The 19,825-nt window shown below is 39.8% G+C and overlaps 1 protein-coding gene across 2 annotated transcripts in view; it reads right to left on the bottom strand.

Moving 5' to 3' along the window:
* Positions 1-2,194: 2,194 nt before the first annotated feature.
* The window catches only part of edar (ectodysplasin A receptor), a 35,131-nt gene continuing 17,500 nt past the window's right edge, over positions 2,195-19,825 (bottom strand). For both annotated transcript variants that reach the window (XM_061792911.1, XM_061792912.1), the window contains exons 3-12: positions 17,892-18,011; positions 12,955-13,136; positions 11,822-11,907; positions 10,118-10,195; positions 9,912-10,037; positions 9,733-9,804; positions 6,128-6,200; positions 4,933-5,263; positions 4,761-4,824; positions 2,195-4,133 (exon numbers count right to left, since the gene is read on the bottom strand). In XM_061792911.1, coding sequence (XP_061648895.1) covers positions 3,748-4,133; positions 4,761-4,824; positions 4,933-5,263; positions 6,128-6,200; positions 9,733-9,804; positions 9,912-10,037; positions 10,118-10,195; positions 11,822-11,907; positions 12,955-13,136; positions 17,892-18,011 — 1,518 coding nt within the window. In that variant the 3' untranslated portion in view covers positions 2,195-3,747. The remainder of the gene's footprint in view (positions 4,134-4,760; positions 4,825-4,932; positions 5,264-6,127; positions 6,201-9,732; positions 9,805-9,911; positions 10,038-10,117; positions 10,196-11,821; positions 11,908-12,954; positions 13,137-17,891; positions 18,012-19,825) is intronic.

Raw genomic sequence — 19,825 nt, forward strand, 5'->3', positions numbered from 1 at the left:
ACTTACATTTTTATTTTTATTTATTTTTGTTATTGTCATCTATGTTTCATGTTGTACCATCGGAGCGAGAAAAATTCATAGTTGTGAATCTATCTTTCACTGACAATGGCAATAAAACCAATTCTGATTCTGAAAAAAGTGTGAAATGCTTTTATTTTGAAAGCCTGACTTTTGACAGGATGTTACGCCAATGTTGCCCCAACTTATCCAAGTGTCGCCGAGCAGACAAGGAGCCTTGTTTTTTCCCTGGGTTGTTAATAAAAGCTTGCATTGTGGAATACGCCTTGCCGTCTGTCCTCCTCGCTGTATACGACATCAAGAGTCTTCAATAAAGGTAAAATGTGTTGGTCCTACCACTTCCCACCTGCATAGAAGGGACATGCCTTTGACCAGCTTGAAGGTCTTCATTCGGTACACTACACAAATTGTGATCATTTAACAGACCGTTTCTTTTTTGTCACAATACTGTCAGCTACTGCTTTAGATGGCTTGAGCCTCCGCATTCAGCTTTAAAAACCCCTTTTGCCCCCTTAAAACTTGATCTCATCATCTTGCAGACAAGATACGTTGTAGACCTCCCCTTCCTGTCTCCCAGTTGGCAACTTGAAAGTGTCCAGTATAAAATTTGGCCTCACTGTCCACTTTGGGACTCGTAAAGAGTATATGAGAAATGTCAAGGCGGGAAAATGGCCTTTTATTAAACAGACTGACCTCCAAAGAACCCTATCATGCTCTTTTCATCTTGAATTAACAGGCAAGCTCCTGATACCCTCCCTAAGCTTCTGACTCCTAGCCTACTCTGCAAAGTTGAGCCAGTCAAAGATCAGTTTCTCTGCACCGCCTTTGCCCTTTGCCGACTAATCACAACAACCTCAAGCAAGGCAGTTAAATTAATTGAATTTTTTTTTTATGTTGATTAAAATATATCACTTAAATATGGACAAGGACTTTTTCGACTATGTAATTATCATTTCAAAATGTGCTCACACATGCTGTTATGGGGTCAGGCTCCAGGCAAAAAGTACTGTACCACCATCTGACAGTCCAATGCTGCATTTCAAGAGCTACAGTATGTGGGATCAACACAGATTGGAACATGTCAAATCCTATCTGCATGAAAACATGGTTGACTACTCTCTCCTGCTTGCAGTCAAATGATTTCTCTTTAAATGAATTGGCTGGTTAATGTGTCAAATTTAATGCACTATAATTAAGAGTCGAGGGAGTCAACTGGCAACTGCGATGAGTGGGTTTCCATTTGTTGTTTCGAAGATATTAATCAACCCTGTCAGTGTGTGCTGACTCAGCTGACAATATAGAACCGCCAGTGCCTTCACAGATGATTCACATGATGTAGACTGGTTGCAATGTTTTTACACTCACCTGACCGGCACAATCTAATTAGAACCAATAAAAGAAATTTATTGAAACATTTCAAATGATCTAACTTACTGTCACAATAGCAATAAAAACATACCAATGTGCTTGCTAAAAAATGTTTTTTATGTCTGTGCCGATTAATTTTTTCTAGAACTTTATTGAACATATATGAACAATTCCAAACGGGACTGGTTGTTATAATATAAAAGAAGAAAAAAAGATGAAAACAAAACAAACACAAACAAAAGAAGTTGATTTTGGCCTTCGATACTAATAGAAGTAGGAATAAATAAAAAACTTATCGGGTCCTACTCCTAAACCTGAGTACAGAATAACGGGTCCAAGCAAGGAAATCACAACAGTCAAGCTAGCATAGTCTAGCTTCATCATCATCAAAGTTGTGTTAATACTTGATTTGTATATTTTTATTTTATTACTCTTGTTTTAAACACAATAAGGGAGCTGCATGTCATCCAGTCCATGGTGATCGGCAAAGTTTAAATCGAGGCAACTAGACTTTTCTTGTTTATTGATTTTAGTTTTTTTGCTATATGAAAACATTCAAACATGACTTAGGCAATTATGCTATTATGCTTTTGTTATAAAATATCTGGTAAAACAAAGTTACATTCTCCTTGCATTGCAGGACAATTCACTGTCTCTCTTAAAGGCAACCTCTTACAACACTAAAAGTCACCTTGTATCATGAAAAAACATGAGGTATTTTACTGCATGAAAATATGTTAAATGGTGCATCTAATAGTTAAATAGTCAAATATAAAGCCATTTTTTCATACATTTTTTTATTAAAATATATATTATGTACAATAATAAGTTATATATACAATCAGACAGGTTCTGTGATGAAATTGAGTCTCTTTCCATAAGTTCTATGACACTGCTACATGGCTGGTGCCACTGAGGTATCCCATTAATGTTCTGTGTCTCTTCAGGACTGACATACTCTATAACAAGTAAGATGTTGCCCGTCTAAAAACAGTTGTGGGGACCACTTAAGTTCAGTCCAACAATTAGATCATTTACGAACATTTCAGCAAACAGCAAAGTGGATTTCACAAAGATGGCATAGCTTGAACAAGGCACTATATTTAATAGTTTGAGGTTTTTATTTATTGCTGTAAAAAATATAAGAATTCATGCTAGAATGACAGAGTCCAGCCTCAGATATTACAATGTAAAATATTTTTAAAAAAAGTTACAAAGTGGAGTGAGTCTTAAACTTGTGCTTCTGATTCACCGACATGATTCTGATGCTGATGATAAAGGAATAAAATCAAGCATTGTCTTTTGAGTTGTGTTCTTGCTGTTGTAGTATTAAATTCCACCTCCATTTGTCCATGTCAGCTGGATTGACCAGTTAGTCATGCCCCTGCTGTGGCTCCATATTTTTACAACTTTTCCACTGGACTTTCATTGGTTAAATGGCCCTAAATGCTTAATTGGGTGGTGGAAATCACAGGCACTTTGCACCCACTATATAAACCACAACACTTTAAACTATTAGGGGCCCTGGGGAGTTACACACCCGTAGTTAAATCTGGCGGCAGCATTGAGGTAAAAAGGGAAGGAAAAGTTATGAGGGGTATGGAGGTTGGGTTGGGGTCACATACAAGGTTGCTGAAGAGGAAGTCGTTGGTGTAAGACTGATGTTTGCTCCGTGTGTGTGGAGCTATAAAGGCACATGTGTGAAATGTCTGTAAATCTATGACTACATGTGCAAATGTACAAACGTGTACATATGAGTTGGTGAACCCTTCCTGTACAAAACGCTACATTTGAGTGTGCATTGTACATGTTTTCCACATCCAGGAAAGCTATATAGCGTACTCTCCTACTACTACTACTACTACTACTAATTGATTGAAACGTTGACAACAAAATTAATAGGAGGAATATCTATTCTAGTTCACCTCAAAGGTGTTTGATGGAGTTGGGATCAAGACTCTTAACTTTTAAGGTTTTCCACATAGAAAAGGGCCTTCTACAAAGTTTATCTACACATTTGGAAGCATGCATCTGTAGAAAATGTAAAATATTTGTAAATTACGAGAAACTACAGCTTTGTCCTGATTAATTCAATGATTTTGTTGCTACTTTTTTCCATAAAGTTCAAATTCTAACAGATGTGAAACCATCTGTACAGAAGCCTACTAGCAATAAAAAACAAACTCTTTTTCTCAAATTCTGTAGCCAATATTAATTACAATGTTTAATGTGCATCTTCTTGACTTATCCACTGAGGTCCACCAACGTTCTTCATGTGATGAGGGAGGGTACAGTCTAGTCACTGTATGCATCTTCCATTAAGGCAGATTTCAACTTTAAGAGTTTCTGCTTCTCGTGTTTTTAGACACTAGCGCAGCGTTGCGAGGGGGGCTGGCATGGTGACGGGCACACCAGTTGGCTATGGAAACTGCTGATGCCCTGCCGGCCACCCGCACTCGCCATGTCATTGCCTCCCAGAACGTCCGAGCACAGTGACTCGACAGCGTCCAGCCTCTCGATCTGCACCAGGCGGGTGAGCAGGTCAGGGATGCTGTATCCTGCAGTGCTCACCCTCTCAAAGAGTTGCAAGCCGTCGCTCATGCCACCGATTTCATCGCGCTTCAGGCCAAAGCTCTCAGCCAGGTGCCTCCATGTCTTGACCACGGCGGCCTCGCTGCTGTAGGAGGAGCTCAGCATGCGGCTGGCTTTCTCCAGGCAGTCGAAGGGAAGCTCTGTGGGGCTCAGGCCTAAGGAGTAGAGATACAGTATATTAGATTTTATGTCGGAGTTTGGTATCAAGTTTCCATTTAGTTTGTTTGGCGGTCACGTAAGCAAATGTGAAATCCATCCATTTTATAAACTGCTTTTCCTCATTAGGGTCTATCACAGCTGACTTAAGCCAAGAGGCTCGGCACACCTTGGACTGGTCGTCAGCCAATTGTAAGCCACATATAGACAATTATTCACACTCACATTCACAAATGTGGGCAATTAGTCTTCAATTCATCTTACATGCATGTGTTTGGAATGTGGGAGAAAGTGCACATAAGCCCACATGAAAGCCAGACCCCATATTCAAATTGTGAACCCCAAACAGCAGAACTGTGAAGTGACAAAGTGACAAGTGACACTAAAATCTTATAAATAATAGCAACACTCGTATCGATTTGTGTAGACAGAAGTACGCTACCTTGTTGATCTGATTGGCCCCTCGTGGATTTTACAAAACAGCAATTTCAATTGGCTCATTCCCACATTAATCAGTGAAACATGTTAAAATGTAGCATCTACGGAGGTGTATTGTCAATAGTAGCATTCATCAACAAATCTTAATCATAATTTCATCATTGATTCTTTTCTGCTGAGCAACTCACCCTCTGTCACATTGCACACTTTAGCATACAGATCCAGGATCTTTTTCCTGCGACTCTGTAACATCTGTGTAGTAAAATAAAGGAAACGCTATGTGAGCCAGATGATCCAGAACTGCAGATCTGTTTATAATCATAAATGTATAGTACATATTTCAAGGATCCACATTCCTACCCCTGGGTTTTTATTGCTATTGTTGATTGCGGTCACATTGCTGATGTGGTTAGCGCTGGGGATGTGGTTGACACTGCCCATGTGGCTAGGACTGGGGAGGTTGCTCTTGGGGCTAGCGGCAAGGTTGGCGGTCCCGTTGCATGCGTGATCGGTGTCCAGGACTCCCACAGTGAGCAGGCAGAGGTCTGGCTTGTTCCCCAAATTGATGAGGCCCGAATTGGGGGTCAGATTGTTTGTCTCTGCGGAGCCTTGCTTCTCCAATGTTGCCTCCTCGTCGCTGTCGATGCTGCGGCTCAGCAACTGCTCATTTTCTGACGAGGCATCGTTTTCACTGCCACACGTATATTTAAGTGTTATTCACATGCACAACAATATGCAGTCATTTACCTTTAAAATTTCCCGAAAAAATAATTGGGATGTCTTACTAGGGAATGGAAGTTTCCTCCTTTCCAGAGTACCTATAAGTACCGGTAGACTAACCTGGATAACCTTCGGGACGCGAAATAAAACTAACTTATACAAAACTACTTAAGGTGCCTGTCGAGGGAAAATAATAATACAAATATTTTTTTCTTTCTTCTTCTTCTAAATTTGACACTACACAAATAAGAGTGGTGTTAACAAACCTGCCAAATTTGAATGATCAAATAAAAATAAAATACAAATCGTTAGAAAAGTACGTAAAATCACGCTTCAAGATTGTGAAAAATCAAGCCGTTATCTCCCCTCACAAAAGACTGGCCATGTTCGCTGACTGTGCTGAAACCATGGCCTGCTCAACTGTCTATCAAATACCACTTCTATGACCTTGATAAATAGATGCTACTTCATCTAAAATCTAAAAAGCAAAAATATATCCGCATACAGCCGTTGTGGGGCTTTTCCATGTCACAACAACGAAGCAACCCTGTCTCTCGTGTTCGCATGCTGGCTGTCACGTCGGACATTTAAAAGATCTTTTTACATCACTATTCCGCTTTTTCTCTGTGATATGGGTGCACTCACGGTCGACAATGAGGTGTTCTAAAGTGCCCCTGCCAACCCGAATCCCCAGTCTTCATGCTGGCTGTCAAGCTGGGCTTTTAAAAAAACAAACAACAAAACAAAAAAAACCTTCCTCTCTATTCTGCTTCTCTCTGTACGCACTTACGGCCAACAATCAGCAGACTATAAGTGAATGAAACACGTCTCTTACCTTTTAACTGGCATCTGAGGTGAGGCCTGAAGTTTGTCAAACTCATCTTTTTCTGAGTAGATCACCACCTTACCTGAAAGAGAAGACATTTTTTGTACAAACATTTCACTGTAAATACAAGGAGTTGCTGTGAAAATGCAATTGTACTGAACAAAACAAACTGCGAACTACTACAGTGTTGAAAGTTTTAACAGCTTTGCACTTTCTCTCTAAACTTCACCGTAAACCTCAGCTTTACAGATTCCAGCTTTACAGATGCTGTACTGTGGGATAGAAGTTTACTGTGAAATGGTGGTATCAGTCATAGTAAAGGTACAAGTTATACAATTACCAGTGTTTCTTTTTTGCACAATTACCTTTTATTGTTGCTTGAGGGGATAAAAGATGACATACCGTATTTTCACGACCATAAGGTGCACTTAAAAGTCTTACATTTTCTCCAAAATGGACGGGGCGCTTTATAATGCGGTGCGCCTTATGTGTGCACCGAGTTCCAAAATCTGTAAATGTTGTTACGTGATGAGCGCTCCGCTTGACTGACTGTGAACATTTCTTGCCGACACGCTGCTTATATAGAGGAAGGCGGACGTGACTCAGGACAGCATGCAGACGTAAAGGGGAAAGAGTGCGCGTGACAGAGGACGCTAAAGAAGCCCCCAGTAGGTATATAGTTCCGGTATGTGCATCGGTTTGGCTAAGGACCCCCGAAAATGGTACCTACGAAGAGACACGCTAACGAATCACAGTGTAAACTGCAAGCTATTACTTACGCGGAGGAATATGGGAATCGAGCAGCCGCGAGAGAATTCAAGATCAACGAATCCATGGTTCGCAAGTGGAGGAAACAGGAAAACGAGATTTGCCAAGTCAAGAAGACGAAGCTGAGTTTACGCGGAAACAAGGCGAGGTGGCCCGAGTTGGAAGACCAACTTGAGCAATGGATTAATGAGCAAAGAAGAAGCGTCTCTACAGTCACCATTCGACTGAGGGCAATAACGCTTGCAGAAGAAATGAAATCGAACATTTTCAAGGAGGTCCGTCTTGGTGCTTTCGTTTCATGAAACGGCGCCATCTATCCATCCGGGAAAGGACTACCGTGGCGCAGCAACTTCTGGCGCATTACAAGGAAAAGCTGGCCATCTTCCGCTCCTACTGCAGTAAAAAGATTGCCGACAAACACATCCAGCCCAACAACATCAACAACATGGACGAGGTGCCGCTCACTTTCGACATCCCGTTGAACCACAATGTAGAGACAAAGGGTACCACCACGGTAGCGATACGCACAACGGGGCACGAGAAGTCAGCTTTTACTGCTGTGCTTGGTTGCCATGGTAATGGACAGAAACTGGGCAGTGCGCCCTATGGTCGTGAAAATATGGTAGCTCAAATAGAGAGTGATTAATTGAAGCACAGCGACTATTGGAATGAATACCACTATTTGAGGAAATCAATAGTCTCAATTTATTCCTACAATTCATTTTCTTACATGCATGGTTAAAATTTGAACCATGAACATATTTATTCACAGAAGATAACACCACTTTAGGCACTGGAGTCGATGTGGTACATAAAAACCAATTACAGTGAATACCAATTCTGGCTGCAAGCGTTGCAGTTAAAGGTTTTGTGGGTTCATATTGGTTGCTGTGGTTGCGTTTTGAGCGTGGTTAATTTAAGCAAGCACTGGAGTGAGGGTTAGGTTTTGTGGAATGGTTAAGATTGTACCTATTAAAGTCTGCACACTAAAAATATATGTGTGTGTGTGTGCGTGCGTGCGTGCGTGCGTGCGCGTGCGTGTGTGTGTGTGTGTAAGCACCCTTGACTTTCATCTCGCAGTCTGATTAACTCAGTCTATATAAATGACAGCTCGAGCTTGGAGCTATGGCGTCTCGCCCATGTATACACACACAATATTATCCTGTCTTTAAGTGCCAACATGTTTTATTGTGAATTATAGCCTATTAAATTGCCATGCTTTCAGTGATTATATTATTAAGTCTATAAATTGCCAAGCTTTTAGTGATTATATTATTAAGTCTATTTTTAATCCGCCCTGTTGTATAGTATGCATGTGCGTGTGTGGACCTCTGTTCAGAACATGAGGAACAGTTAGCCGGCACATGAAGGAGAACAGAGCATCATTGTCAGCAGAAATGGTGCCTTAAGGGATGCATGACTTTATCTGGGCAGGTTCCACATTCCACCAGGATGTACTCATCACGCTGCAGCTCTGGTCGCCCACACACACGTATCCACATACACAGATTTGCACATGCTCGGTATGAGTGCACCGCTAACACACTCACATGTACTGAATATTATGCCATGAAACATCGTTCTTCATGCACGCTTGCTAGACTGACTTGAAATTGGATGTTGAAATGTGTTTTATGAGATACTAAGGAACCTCCAAGGTCAAACACAATCATAAAGCTCAACTATATTTCAACTTTCTTTACAGACATATACATATAAAAAGTTCACAACTGTTAAAACTGAAACCTAAAACATCAACAACAAATACTCTTAAATGGTAGTGGCGCAAGGCCATTTGAAGGCGAGAGGTGGAACAATGTTCCTTTCATATCCCACTTTTAAAATGCCCTTTTGTCACACAAGAAATGATGATAAACATGATTTTTTTTCCCATGGAAGCCTGGTCATATTCTGAATTGATCTGAGAGCTTCCCATGTATAAGGATACAGACTTGCGTTTTTAAGCATGAACTGAGAGTTGTATGTCCTATATTGCTATCTTAAAAACTTAATTTGCCGTGAAAGATAATTGAATATCCATCCATCTATCCATCCATTTTCTTGACCACTTATCCTCACTAGGGTCGCGGGCTGCTGGAGCCTATCCCAGCTATCTTCGGACGGGAGGCGGGGTACGCCCTGGACTGGTCGCCAGCCAATCACAGGGCACGTAGAAACAAACAACCATTCGCACTCATATATTTTATGAAAAAGCACAGCTTAGAATAAGCCACAATTAGCCTTGTTGGATTGCAAAGGCTTTTTTCTTTTTTTCTCATTTTCCATCACTAAAGCAAAGATGGAAATTCTATTAATAAATTATACTTATATTATATTATGCTGCTTATACTGTCATTACACTTAACGTATGATTTTCAGTTTAGTTTGATTCCATTTAAACAAAATCTGTTGTGTATTTTGTAGGCTCTTCTTTTTGAAGTGGTGTCACGTGTGTTTACGGAAACTTATACTGTTAGTGGTTTATATTTGCAATTTGTAATGAAAAAGCAGATGTTACTATCTAGTCTTTATCTTTTCACTACAAAATAATGCTTCAGGAGGAAAAACACTTTTTACTTGCTTCTTAAAATCAATGTGAAGTGATAAATACTTGAGGTAACTTAAAATCGGAAACCAAAATACTGTATATGACTTTAAATCATAGCAAAATTAGGATCACGCGGATATAAAGGAACACAATTGCGTATGTTTCATCACAGCTACAAGATAATTCAAACCAGGTTGAGTGTGCATGCAAACATTCTTACTGTTGTGAAAAGTGTGTTTTGTGTTGGTGTATGTTTGTGGGTGTGCATATGTGTCTATGTATGTCTTTTCTGTCCTACCAGGGATGTCTTTTTTGTCCTCTTGTTTGCTGGTCTGAGCTTCGACTGATTTCACTTGTCCACTGCAACATGCTGTAAACAGATTCATGCATAATGTGAGTGTCTATAAGAACATGCGGTGAATTGTTGACACTCTGTGTGTGTGTTTGTGCATGGATATGTGTGTTATGCGTGCTCACCCTGCCCACTTGACTTGGCCTTCAGGATGTAAAACATAATGATGAGAACAATTGCAATAGCCATGACAAAGATGGTTGACATGGCGATAATGAGAGCCGATGCTAAGTGACTTTGTCCTGTTGGATCTGAGACATAGATGACAAAGCATAATGAGTTGCATTCAGTTTTGTGTGTTTATTTTCTGTAATTGTGTGTTTGTGTGTACCTTTTTGGAGATGGGGGAACACGGTTGTGCTGCCTGGATCGACTTGAGGTTTTTGTACTGGCCCATTAGTCTGCATGCCTGTGAAACAAACACTAATTGTGTTATTGGTAGAAATTCTCTCCATTAAAGATTTTCACGTGTTTCTTCATTTCTTTATGAATCAAAATCAAAATCTAGATGCTGTCATTGATTCACATTTTATATTTTGAAGTTACGTTTCTCTGAAAGTACATCTCTCAATTCTCTGAAAGTACAAGAATGTTTGGCCTTGCTAGATGTCTTTGGTCTATTCAATGCCATCAGTTTTCCTTTCTTTCATTTTTCTAACTGAACTTTATAGGAGCTCATTGATAAGCAAACACTTAATTATTTTTTCTCACCAATGTGAATGTGAATACCTCTTTTACATGCATCCACACAACACAAACCTCTGATCTCATACACACAATACACAAAAAAAAAAGAATGCACACATTTATTTGCCCCGTGACTCTAAACATCTTCCCGTATGTGTTTACACTCCCTTAATAAGATTAGAAGCTTTAACTGGAACTCTGTTTAAGGTCTTTTGGTTTTCTCTCTTAATCATGTATTGCAGACTGAAAACACACACATGCACACACGCACACAAACTGGTTGTTCAGGTTTAAATACAGGACAGATTGCCTGTGTTAGCAAGGATTCCTGCTTATTAGGCTGCCTTTACACGATTTTCCCTGCGGCCGTGGCAGTCTCAATTCAGGCCACTGTGGACAAAACGGGATGGTTGTGAAACAACGTGTATTGGGAGCGGACGGGGGCAAATCTAATCTCGCGATTCAGATGAGAAACCTGATCGACTGTGACTCGGGCTCATTGCGATACTGCGCGTAGCGTCCTACTATGGTTTGATACAGTGCTTGTGGTTTGGGAGAGACAGTCGCATATTTGAAAAATGCCCACATTTGCCACCTACAACTCTTCTAAACCTAAGCCATGTGTTTAATTTACCTCACAATGCCTGCCGTGGCATACATGTTTTATTCACGTATTGAATGTGTGTGTGTGAGAGAGCGAGAGAGAGAGACAGACAGACCGACAGAAAGAGAGAGAGAGAGAGAGAGAGAGAGAGAGAGAGAGAGAGGGAGCTTGCACGCATATATATTACCTGGGACGCACTGCAGTGTGTATGTGAATATCGGGCTCTTGTGCATTTTTGTAGTGACAAAACTAATATCATCAAACATTTATTGAGCCGCATTATGTGTCTTTCTAACTTATTAAATGGCTCTAACTTATTAAATGGCATGGGAGGGAGCCAGAATGTATCAAAATAGTCTAAAATTCACATGACACAAACATGTCTACCAAAGCATCAACACAAGTGCTAACATGCTAATCATTTGTCTTGTAGTCACTGAAGACACACACGCACACACACGAACACACACACAAAGAGCAGGGCTGAAGACAGACTAATTTAAAATTTACAAGGCAAGTGTGTGCCTGTCTTCTAGGGTTGGGAGAAATAATCAATTCTTTTTAGTGCGTTTCCAGTAAATGGTGTAGAACTCCACACCAGTGTTTCTAACTTATTGATGTATTTATGCACAGTCGAGGAGGTTATTCTAATTGGGTGTCGAGTTACAGGTGAAATACAAAGACTAAAGCTATAGAAATGGTGGCCAAAGGACACAAATAAATAGAGTAGATTTTTGTGTTTACATTCTTTGGTGTTGGGTGGTGCATTCTGGCAGGAGTGACAAACCATCCCATAGAGGTTTCTCGGTCTGTTCTCCAGCATGTAGTACCTGCATGAAAGACAAGACATAAAATAGAGAGTAGTATTATAACAGAGACCATCACAAGTTTAAAATCAGCTTTGAAAGACAATCTTCTCAGAAGGCACCAGGCAGAAGTGCAGTGTGTGAAAGTTTTTTTTTGAGGAGACAGAGTAGAGTACAGTATGTTCTACTGTTTATAAAACAAAGACCTGACAGATAATGAAATGTAGCCCGAAGGCACAAAAACATGGCTTGCTACAGATCTGTTTTGAAACTGAAGATAAGGAGACAAGATAGAGTCTGTGAATTACTGGTACTATTAAACCATTCATCTTTGGAATATTATTAGTAATATGTTGTAATGGGAAAGTAATGTCCTGCAACCTGAAGATAGATACAAATAAAATATAATTTGTTCAGTTTGGACCATATCGTGGGAGTCCTATATCACTTATATAACAAAGGCAAATCAGTATTAAGATGCAGCTATTGTGATATAAATCCTATAGTGTTGTACAACTGTAGAATCTGACAAAATGTTTTATTCTCAGCCATGTTGGCACTCAAAAGCGCTTAAGTGAGGTGGATTTAATACATTTGTTTGTTAGCTGCTCAAGCTGCCATACTATTCAGTGAAACTATAATAAGCTTATTTTCTGCTTTTGAACTAGAAAATGATGGGTTTCTTTAGTTAAATGACAATAAACCTTAAAATGTTGCTTGAGGCAGCTATAAAGAATTAAGCTCTAATCCCCCCAAAATAAATTAAATATTTTAAATATTGAACCCAATGTAAAAACACGTACATTCCTGGATCACATTAGACAGAGAATGACTCATTGTTATGTTCAAGCAAACACAGAACTCTGCATATAATTACATTTTCCTAATAAGCATCTCTAAAATGTTGTTTTTGTCCCCAAATTAGAAATTGTCTTCAACCAACTTTTCATTATGTTCTCATACTCACTCATTTTATTTTGTTATTAACAAAATGGCCTTTTGCCATTCCTCTTGGAAAACGTTCTCATCACATTTTATTGTTGTGTTTGTGTATCCTATGTATTGCTTTACCCTGGTAAACAAGGTCCGCACTCTGCATCACTGTCTGGCGTTCCCACGGCACGCACTGTGGCTTTGTAGAGAGCGTCACAGTCTTTGTGTCGTCTGCAGATCTCGTATTTGCCTTTGGAGTACTTCCCATGTGGACATGGTACGCAGGAGAAGTCCTCATCCTTCACACCATAGCCACAGGTCTAGAACACACACAGTGATGGAAGGGGGCATCAAACAATTTGTCAGCTTGTCCCTGTTGACATAGAGTATCTTATTATTCGGTTGAAAAAGATGAACCTAGCGATCATGTTACTGTGGTCCAGTGACACAATTCCATCTTTGTGTGGGTTCATGTGGGTGTATACAATGTTACCTTGACTGATGAGTTTAATTTGTTCAGTGAATGAGCATACAACTCAATTTAAATGTAAAGAACCCAGACATATTAACGGTTCAGCATTTCTAAATTCATGTCTTAGTGGAGTTAAAAGCCACTTCAACCTGAGTCCAAAGCACCAAGAATTTTGAAAATAGGATGATGGGTTCCAGAAAATTTTATTTTATTTTTTTTGTTTTGTCCCTTTTGGGGAATGATTTTATGTATTTTTTAATATATATCGCCTGTAAAAAAAAAATAATTAAAAAAAGCTGGTCAAATAACACCTTCAAATTAGAGTAAAACAGTCTAACTTCATTATTTTTCAACATGTCTCCTTAACCCTTTTCTTTGCGTCTGTTACTCGGGGAACCCCTTTTCTGTTTGTCTTTCAGGTAAAAATGTCCACTGGTAAGCTTGTACAGGCTGACATTCTTGGGATTTTCCAAGTTGACGTGTTAAAATTTCCATGGCGTTTTAAATGGTGTCACTTGCCCTAACTACTCGGCTTAAATAGCCCAAATGGAGCATTATTCTTGAGAAGAGCAGTGTAGGCAGTATAAGAGGTTCAGTAATAAAAACATTTTCCCCTGAATGTATTTGTTACGGAGGATTTTGAGGCATTTTAAGTGCTCATTCCATGTTTTTTAGAAAATCCCAAAATAATGGCGTTGCCACTTTTAGTCAGGCCACAGCCTTGTTTAATAGAAGGAAAACAGTTTTTCTGCCATCTTTTGGAATCTATCGGCAATTGAAACACTTTTTGGGTGTTCGTCAATTACATTACTTGCAGATTCACGGTAGGGCTCGGTTCCTATCACTGTACTCATGTCTCAAGTTATGAGTGTGAGGCGCCATGCTGGGTGGATGCTGTGGTGTCTGTAGCTGAAGCTCGCTCATACCTAAAATTTTGGCATGCAATACAAAGCAAAAAACACAATAGAGCGATGGCTCGTAACTTGGAAAACTTATGTTGGTTCTCTCGAAAGTCAAAGTAGCAAAGTAGTCTTTTATCTATCATGTCTCAAACAGGATGTTACTGAAGTGAGCATTGGCCTCAGGCTAGAGGGGATCAGCTCTTGGAGGAAGCTCATAAGTCTTCCCTTCCACTTTGACCTTCATGGCTCTTACATTAAACAGTGTTGGGCCCTCGGGAGAGTCTCGTCACTCAGACTTACTATGCGCTTTTATGTTTTTTTGGTGGGGGAAATAGGATAAGCTTACACATCATTGCAGCTCAACGCAATTTTCTTTTCAATGACAGTTTATGTGCTATGTCATAGTCTCATTAGGAATGGTCATTTTCAGTTTTTTTGTCTTAGTGTGTTATCTACTATGATTCTTGTATTGGAATTACTGTAATGGGATTATCTAGGGTGGCACGGTGGCCAATCCCTGGCCCCGCCTGTGTCGAGTTTGCATGTTCTCACTGTGCCTGCGTGGGTTTTCTCCGGGCACTCCGGTTTCCTCCCACATCCCAAAAACATGCATGGTAGGTTAATTGAAAACTCTAAATTGCCCATAGGTGTGAATGTGAGTGCGAATGGTTGTTTGTTTATGTGTGCCCTGCGATTGGCTGGCAACCAGTTCAGGGTGTACCCCGCCTCCTGCCCGATGATAGCTGGGATAGGCTCCAGCACGCCCGCGACCCTAGTGAGGAGAAGCGGCTCAGAAAATGGATGGATGGATGGGATTATGTATACCTAATGTTGTGTCTGCTGAGGGGTACGGAAGAGGCAGGATATGTAAACCAGCTGCATTAACCACAATATGGATACAAAAAACAGGTAAAGGGGGGGGCTTGAACAGCTTCGACTTCCTGAAGTATCGTATGCGTGTGTGTGTGTGTGTGCGCGTGCGCGTGTGTGCGCGTGCAAGCGCAGATGCTCTCTGAAGTCAGTGTGACGATGCACCCTGTGGTTACGCCATGATTGAACACACACTTGAGAGCTAACACATAAATTAGAGGCTCCGTGGGGATCAGACATGCTGGCGAAAGTGTAGGAGCGACGCTCCTCTGATTGATCCTTGTTTCTTTCTAACCTCGCTCTCTTTGGCTCGAAACTGACTACATTAGTCTAGGCGATAATAGGGATGAGTCAGAGGTCCTCATTGAAGAAACAAGGGATAAGTACAGTGAGAACTGTGCTTATTGGATTAGGGTACTAAACGAGAAAGGAAGTTGATAATAGTGTAATTAATTCTGCTTAAAAAGGAAGGAAGTTGTTGTCTCCTGACAGTCTTTAAGAACTTTGAAGAATCTTGAGAGAGCCGACTTGGCAAGTTCACACCAGTCTTTGAAAATAGCACATTGCAGTGTAGTCAGTCATATTCTTGAGACGCTAGCGGAATAGATTACGTAATGCAATGCATTCTGGAGAGTTAAAAACAAAACTTGAATAACCCATTGCATCAAAAATTTAGCTTTTTGCTGACTGACACAGTGTCAGAGAGCTTCTAATTTAGTATTTCAAATTGTGGTTGTAGTTTGGAGTGGTGAATATTATGTTTCAAATATATATTGTCTTCCATGCATCCATTGACTGGTGTGAGTTGAAGCCTGTCTCAGCTTACTTTGGCAAGAGGCAGGGTACACCCTGGAATGGTTGCAGGTCCATCACATATATATTTGTTAGGAAAAATTATTTCTTGCACTTCTAAATATATTCTACAACCCCAATTCCAATGAAGTTGGGACGTTGTGTTAAACAAATAAAAACAGAATACAATGATTTGCAAATCATGTTCAACCTATATTTAATAGAATACACTACAAAGTGTTCCTGACCCCATGTGGTGATATCCTTTACACATTGATGTCGGTTTTTGATGCAGTGCCGCCTGAGGGATCGAAGGTCACGGGCATTCAATGTTGGTTTTCGGCCGTGCCGCTTACATGCAGTGATTTCTCCAGATTCTCTGAACCTTTTGATGATATTATGGACCTTAGATGATGAAATCCCTAAATTCCTTGCAATTGTACGTTGAGGAACATTGTCCTTAAACTGTTCGACCATTTTCTCACGCACTTGTTCATAAAGAGGTGAACCTCGCCCCATCTTTGCTTGTGAATGAGTAATCAATTCATACCCAATCATGGCACCCACCTGTTCCCAATTAGCCTGTTCACCCGTGGGATGTTCCAAACATGATGTTTGATGAGCATTCCTCAACTTTCTCAGTCTTTTTTGCCACCTGTCCCAGCTTTTTTGGAACGTGTTGCAGCCATAAAATTCTAAGTTAATGATTATTTGCTAAAAACAATAAAGATTGTCAGTTTGAACATTCAATTATTGTGTATTCAATTAAATATAGGTTGAACATGATTTGCAAAGAATTGCATTCTGTTTTTATTTATGTTTAACACAACGTCCCAACTTCATTGGAATTGGGGTTCTATGTTAATTATAACCTCATTTAATCTTTGTTTTAGTGTGAAGATAAGAAAGTAGACCTTGTTCCTCTCTTATATTATTACTTTGCTGTGAGCAAGATGTCGGAGGTTGGGGGTCAGTTGCATTAGGCGGATGATAACTGCCTGTTCATGTGTGTATATATATGACCTTGCCGAAAGAGAAATAGGCAAACACTTCTTAGAAACCAGTCATAAAGTTATATTTGAACTGTCTTGTTGCAGGCAAGTTTTTATGAAATTAGATCTTTCATTATTCTCAAAGTGCTTGTCCTATCTCATCTACTCAAAGAGTAACATTTTTCACTTGACAGTATTTATATTATCTTACTTAAATATAGGAAACACCATGGTTGCAGCTGTACAAAACATACTCCAAACACAATGCTAACCATATTGTCAAATTATTTAATCTCTGAACATGCTTTTATATTCAATTTATTTATATTATGCAGGAGTAACTAATTGTGACTGAAGCTTTTATGCATTATATGAGGCAATTTATTTGCTATTTACCTGCTGATGTTCAGTGAGACAGTGTTGTTTATGTTCTAAGATTCCAGTAATCTTAATAAAATCCATGTTTTCATTAATTGATGCAACTCTCTTTATGATGCAATGCATAAACGACTCCAGCAATTTCTCTACGAGCTTCCTTTTCATTCTGTTGTCGATTTATCCGTAGGGGTGTTTCAATCTTAAGAAGGCCCCACCCGCTAGGTGCCCAACAAAGCGTTTTAACTTTGCTCTGTTTTTTTTTTGCCGATGTGGACAGACAGCCACAGTGGTAACATGACTGTAACTAATGCGCGTCATTCACCTTGACACATACCTTCACATTAACGTCAGTGAAAGCGATTAACTGTACAGGAACTGTTAATTTGAATTAAGTCGCTTTTCACTGAACAGGATGTTGAATGTGTGCGGACACGGTGGGTGGTCTCAGTGTATTCCACACATTGGTTCCAAGACATTGTTATATGATTCGGGGATGACATGAATGTTTTACGGGTCCTGAGATGGAAAGATTTGCACATCAAATTGAATGAATGTTTTACTCTATTTTGGAGTGGAATCAAAATTAGTTTATGGTTGAAATATTAACTTAGGCAAATGACAAGTGACACACGGGTTTACACACTAGCTATACATGTGTGAATATCTCACCATGTGTGGTTCCTGTCCTGGCTGGCACTGTGGGCATGCCTGACAGCTGTTACTGGTCTGGTTTAAGAACTCATACTCTCCACAGCTGGAATACTCTGCACTTGCAAGCATACAACACACCTACAGAGACAAAGAAAGATTGTACATTGTGGGAGTTAATGGATCAGTGGCAGGATGAAAGTTGTTGAGAGTATGATAGACACATAATGCACTAATGCAAACATGGCTGCAAGGACCGTTACGTTAAATGTAACAATGGGACAAATTGTAAATGAATGGAACAGTTGAAAACAAAAATGCATGTAAGGACACATACATACATACATTGTATACAGTATTTCAGCAGGTATGGCTGCACAATCTAAGCAGATCCAACAAGAATTAAAGATTCTGCATTTCCAAACATTATACTATTACTTTAACAACTTCCTTGGATTGCACTGCATAATACTGCGATGTGACAATCACAAGTGAGCATTATCATTTTAGTAAAGGCAGAATTTTCAATACGATTCATGTATTTAGATGTCACTAGAATGTGGTAGTATACAATACAATACTATAGTGCACTAAATTCATTTTGTCATTAGAAGCATGTTTTACTTTTGTTAATAAATTAAACCTTTGGTGATCTTCCCCCAGCTTTATCCTATTACACTATGTGTAGCATATGCAAATGATACATATATATAAATTCACGCATTGCTAATCCAACCCATTTGTTGCTCATCCTTTGTCTTCAAAATAGTTTCATCGGGTTACACAGAAGTATTAAAACACAAACTCTGATGTTTTGTTAAATCTAACACTGTGGTTTTGTTGCCAAAAGGCAGATGTGATTAATTGTAAACAGAATCTTTGAGGGTTGTTATAACATCTAGCACACCTCTGAGAGTTTTGGGAAGGAACACGTTGTTGTGATTTACCTGCCTTGTGTGCATGGACGTGTGCATGTGTGTGTTATTGATCCATGTAATCTCTAATGGGGCTTGTCCTCATTAGGGATACTAGTGAGCTGGAGCCTATCCTACCTGAATTTGAGCGAGAGGCGGGGTACTTAATTTGTTCAACCAAATTAAATGACTGAACGACTAACTTTTTGAGTGCTATAAATTATGCATGTTTAATACTGGTGACCCCCCTGCTAGGAAATTTTCAAATGTGTATAAAATTTCTAATAAACCAATCCACTAGTACAAGGGTGGCCAACTAGTCAGAGACTAAGAGCCACTTTTTTTTCTGTGTTACTGCAAAGAGCCACATACACGGGTACACATAAACATCATCTTTTAATCATGTATGCACGCATACACAGAGCTCTGCTCAGCCAAATCTAATGAAAATAACCACACCAACATGATAATATCAGTAATTTTCAACAGTTAACATTGTGTGCACTGTCTCACACACACAAACTCTCAGTTCAAGCAAGTCCACAAACAATAATAGAATAATTTTCAATAACATCTTTCTCTTACTATGCTGCTTAGTGAGACTTCTGGCATTCCTTATCTTGAACAATCCTCTTCAAATCTGGCTTGTATTCTGTTGTTGCCACTCTAAGCAATTCTTTCAAATGAGTGTCAGTCAGAACAGATCGATGCTTTGATTTCACATGTTTCAGGGTAGAAAACACAGACTCGCAGACGTACGTTGACCCAAACATGGACAGTATCTTAAGCGCAGCTCGTTTGATGTTGGGGTATTTTTCAATTGGCACACTTTTCCAGAACTCAACGGTCCCTTCCCTTAAAACAGCTTTCAGTTGATCCTCCTCACAAAGGTCGATCATCTCCAACTCAGCCGCAGCCTCATCTGTGACGAGCGGGGCTTTCAAACAGTCTGGCTTCCAAGCCAGCTGATATGATGCAAGCGTTACGGTCTCCGAGTGTTTTGTAAATTTTTTGCAAAACTGCACCTGCTTTTCTGCCTTG

Source organism: Phyllopteryx taeniolatus, chromosome 12 (genome assembly GCF_024500385.1).
Source record: "Phyllopteryx taeniolatus isolate TA_2022b chromosome 12, UOR_Ptae_1.2, whole genome shotgun sequence".
NCBI lineage: Eukaryota > Metazoa > Chordata > Actinopteri > Syngnathiformes > Syngnathidae > Phyllopteryx > Phyllopteryx taeniolatus.